General features: G+C 38.0%; 1 protein-coding gene across 1 annotated transcript; it reads right to left on the bottom strand.

Annotated features, from left to right (window-relative positions):
* Positions 1-3,048: 3,048 nt before the first annotated feature.
* LOC135932224 (lactose-binding lectin l-2-like) lies at positions 3,049-4,034 on the bottom strand. Its single transcript, XM_065469587.1, has 2 exons — positions 3,971-4,034; positions 3,049-3,482 (listed from the first exon to the last, which is right to left on the bottom strand). The coding sequence occupies exons 1-2, from the start codon at positions 4,032-4,034 to the stop codon at positions 3,049-3,051; spliced, it is 498 nt and encodes a 165-aa protein (XP_065325659.1).
* Positions 4,035-4,742: the final 708 nt, after the last annotated feature.

The raw sequence follows: 4,742 nt of genomic DNA, 5'->3' as shown, positions 1-4,742 counted from the left end.
TAAAGCAGATCATTACCACTGCTGTGCCAGCTAGGCTGTCCTGCAGATGTCTGGCATTCACGTGGGGGGTTTGTGTCGCTTTCTACACTGAAATGTGAAATGTGGTCTTGAAGCTTTCTTCATCCTCCAGCTCTCATCTTAACTCCCACCATATCATTTTATTTAAGTTGTTTTTAAAATAACATGTCTGCCAGTGGTTTGTATAGACAGAGGTCTTTAGTGACTCTACATTGGCCTCCATAGTTAACTCATTTTGATGAGGCTTTACTGTTATATAAAAAAAAAAAAAGGAGAGTGAAGAGCTCACGTTTTGAGATCTGATCTAAAGGTTTCACTTTGCCAAGAAGGACCTTTATGATACAATAAAACTACAGCAAAGTTCAGGTACTGGGGCCGTAGTATTTAGTGACCTGACAACATTCCTACAATCAAATTTAAAGAATGATTTAGTGCCACATTAATGAGTTTATGGAGTTCTGAGATTTTAAGAAAATCAGACACAAAGTTTAACAAACACCAGATTTGCTGTTTAATTTTTAAATGACAGAATAATTATCAGATATGTTTTGTTAATATCAGTTGTTTACAACATATCGTTTTATAATATATTTGTTATACAATATATGTAATTTATTTTTACAGTAAATGACATGGTTAAATATCTAACATGGTACCATGCACACTTTTTTTCCTAGTGAATGTTTGCTGGTGCATCCATGCCAAGGACAGGATTTTCAGCTGAATTCAACAAGATATAAGCAGATGTCTCACAAACTCATTTCACTGACATCATAAAGCATCATCACTTTAAATATAAATTCATGTCTCTTACCCTTGATGCACATCCTAACATTGACCATGGACACCACAGCCTGCAGTGGAGCAGCCCAGCACAGTTTATCAGTATAAACTAGTTTAGCCTGAACAAAACTGCCTGTTATAGTATTTTCATGCAACCTCTGAATAACAAAAAAATAACATATGTTTCTTCAGTTTGTTTTTCAAGACATTTCAGAAGAACATAGTTCAGCAGCGCATCATGTACAGATAAGCGAGCCGTCAGATGTCTTTATTTTCTTCTTACTCTATCAGTGGACTCAACACCAGGCTGCATTACATGATAATTTAACTGATTCCCAGTAATACACATTCATCTGCCTATCAGATTTAACTGCTCATTAATCGAAGGAACCAGAACACAGTTCAGGATCCTTCCAGCCCACTTTAACCCCTGGTTATGGTTAAAGACTCTCTTTCCACCTCCAGACTCCTCCAGGCTCAAATCTATTGCTCTAATGCTCTTAAGAAAAAAAAAGAAAAGATAAGAAAGAATCCATAGATGCATGTATATAAAATAATAATAATTATAACTACTGAAGTTAATTAGTTAAAGTCAAAGAAGAGAAAAACACTAGGAATATTTAACATAAGCTTAAAAAAAGGCCATAGTTGGACATCTATTGTATCATAAAAGGCCTTATCAACATAAGATTAATCAAACTTACAGGTTAGAGGTAGAACAATAAGAGAAAAGGAGAAACTGCTGAGCTGCTCCAGTAAACAAAGACTGACTCTACTCAGTGATATACTTCTGTGTGTGTGTTTTTTAGGATGAAGCCAAACAGCAGATCTTAACTAGACTTGAGTTTTTTCTGGCAGTGATGATAAAGGTAATTATGTGTATCATCTCCATTTGTCTACTTTTGTAATACTTAGTGTTTATTAACTACTACAGATGAAATGTGGTAACTGATTCACAGACATGTGTCTCGTAACCCCAGAGATACACAATGAAGGAACTGATCATGAATTTTCATTTACAGCTTTTCATTCTTTTTACTTTAGAGAGGTTTTAACCATTTGTTCGTGCACCAAAAACAGTCTTTGCTTTCATAAATTTTGATATTGAAACGATGAGTAAATATTCTCTTTGAGTGCAGCTGCCAGTGGTTGTTTCCACATTTATGAAAATCGACGTCCGTGGAATTTTGTGACTTTTGCAAAAACACACTAAAGACAGACAGCATCAACGGTGCAGGGAAAATGTAAATTTTAGTTTCTGAGGGCAGTTTATCCATACTGCATGAACAGAAGGTAAAATGGCAGAACACGGGCAGTCATTCCACTTCTTTGCATCAGTTATCTGGTTGTCCTGCATCCCAGTAGACAAAATCTACTGCACAACCATCAGACCACATCCATCTGCCTTCTTTATGGAGGTCAGTAAGGTTTTGAGGAAAAAAATAAATTTTTTTATAACACAATCTTTAAAGGGTGGTTAAAGGATTTTATTTCTTCATCTCAGAGTTGAAGTGATTGACTGTTCATGTAAATGGACTGGTTCTTACAGAGTGCTTTTCTACTCCGAGACTTCAAAGCGCTTTACACTTGTTCATTCACCCAATCACACAAGCACTTTTTCCTAAGCTGTTACTAACTAACATTCACACAGCATTCACAGTCTGATGGATACATCAGAGAGCAACATGGGGTTAGTATCTTGCCCAAGAATATTTGGCATGTAGACTGGAGCAGACTGGGATCAATCCACAAACCTGTGTTTGTGACCTGCTCTACCACCTAAGCTACAGCCACCAAAACATTGCGAAATGTGAAAAAATTATTGTTAAAATCAACGTGTTTTGTGCAGTTGAGCCTGTGTTATGAAAAAATGCCCTCACTGTTTTGAGAACTGCATGAAGACATTTCTGCTGTGGTAATTGAGCCAAATCGATTGATAAAAACTGTAATTAGACTTTAAGTTATTCTGGGAAGATCAGTGAGGAGGTGTATTTTCTGCATTCATCCCTATTTGAAATACTAACTGCATACTGATGAAACATGCAAGCGCATGTCTGTGACACCAGTTACACGCTTGCATGTTTTGTCATAGGTCCTGTAACCCCAGAGTTAAACAGTGGAGGCACTGATGAAGAATTTTCATGTATATTTGTTTTTTTCTTTAATTGAGAGCAGTTTTAAACATTTATTAATGTGCCAAAAACTATTTGCTTCTGTACAATACAGGGAAAAAATACATTTCAGTTTCTAAGGGCAGGTTATTTGTGTTGCACAAACAGAAGCTAAATTGAGAGAACATTGGTGATCATTCCACTTCTTTGCTTCACGCACATTAGTGTGAACACAGTGCTCATTTGTTCCACTGTTGTTTGGCTCGCCAGCATCCCAGTAGACGAAACTCACTGCACAACCATCAGACCACATCCATCTGCCTTCTTTATGGAGGTCACTCAGTCCAATCCAGGTGTATCCCTCAGCATGATCAAAGTTCTTAATTAATGATTTAACAAACTCCTGTTCCTCCTCGCTGTAGATAGACACCAGGTTGGCTCGCTGTGACACACAGTAGAGCTCTGCATCAGCCCAGCTCATGTGTGTGGCCACATATTTGTAGCAGCGGCCATTGAAACTGTACCAGAACATGGGACAGCTTCCACGCAGTAGTTTAACTCTGTGGTCATCTGAAGAAGACACAGCAGTCAGAACTTGATGAAAAACAAACAAGAACTGTTTTTGTCAGTATGGCTGAATTTTTTTCTTTGATGTAACGTCTGAAAAATATCAGAAAAGCATGTCTGCACAGTTGACACAGCAAAAGTTAAAACATGCAGAGAAGTAAGCTGCTCTTATTATGTTTGCAAGCAGGTCTTTATCATAACTCTACATTATAGTCGGACCCATTTGACATGGGGAAAAAAAAATCTATGTTACAATGCAACACCAAGAATTTTGTATCACTGACTGCTGAAACAGACACAGAAGAAAATCTTGGAGTGTTTGATTAAAATGTGATTAAGATAATAAACACACACACACACACACACACACACACACACACACACACACACACACACACACACACACACACACACACACAAATAAAGTTAAAATAAAGGAAGGGAGGGAAGAGTCAGAATAGGACAGTTACCGAGTTGTAGCTTCACTTCACTGCCACCAGGAGACTCAGAAGGAGCACCCAGAGCCAGACTGAACAGAAAGAGGAGCAAGATCATGTTGGAGCTTTAAGTCTCAAAGGTGATGAGGAGCTGCTGAAGCTTCTTTGTACAGGATTCCTGCAGAGAGTTGGAGATGCTTTCTTTTATAGCTGCCTGAGAGGGTGTTTTCACTGATCACTGTGATATCATTGGCCAAATGGAAAAAAAACTCTTCATTGTAAACATAACTAACACCAGGCAGTAAAAATTCTAATGAACTTAATAATTGCTGAACAGCCACGTCCTCCTGGCAGGCTCAGAAGAACGTGACTGTTGTTGCTGTAATTCTGCATTTATGATATGATCAAAGGCCTTTTCAGCATAATGATTAAACAAACATGAAAGGTCAGAGTTGTAATAAGAAGAATAATAATAAACAAAGACAGAACAAAATCTCAACATTAAAGAGGACTCAGCACCCAGAGCAACCCAAATAAGAAGAGGAGCAAGAACATGTTGGAGCTTTAAGTCTCAAAGATGATCAGGAGCTCCTGAAGCTTCTTCCTACAGCAGTGGTTCCCAAACTTTTTTTGCTGGGCCCCCCTTTGTTTACAAGAAAAATGTTTGCGCCCCCCCCCCCCACGCGCGCACGCACACGCGCGCACACATCCACCAACCACACACATCCATATTTTGCTCCATTGCGGTTTATTTCACACCTCAAACATTTAGTAAAAAATTAAGCAAATACAAGTAATCTGCAATAAATTACAGGTAGTAATAAAA

The sequence above is a fragment of the Pelmatolapia mariae genome, linkage group LG22 (assembly GCF_036321145.2).
Source record: "Pelmatolapia mariae isolate MD_Pm_ZW linkage group LG22, Pm_UMD_F_2, whole genome shotgun sequence".
NCBI lineage: Eukaryota > Metazoa > Chordata > Actinopteri > Cichliformes > Cichlidae > Pelmatolapia > Pelmatolapia mariae.
This window is presented reverse-complemented; position numbering and strand designations above follow the sequence as displayed.

What these genes read in the sequence shown, in the direction of transcription:
- LOC135932224 (XM_065469587.1), bottom strand. Translation starts at nt 4,034, where the DNA reads ATGATCTTGCTCCTCTTTCTGTTCAGTCTGGCTCTGGGTGCTCCTTCT. An exon ending in TTCTGAGTCTCCTGGTGGCA is followed by an intron (nt 3,483 to 3,970) that starts GTGAAGTGAAGC and finishes TGTCTTCTTCAG; the next exon opens with ATGACCACAGAGTTAAACTA.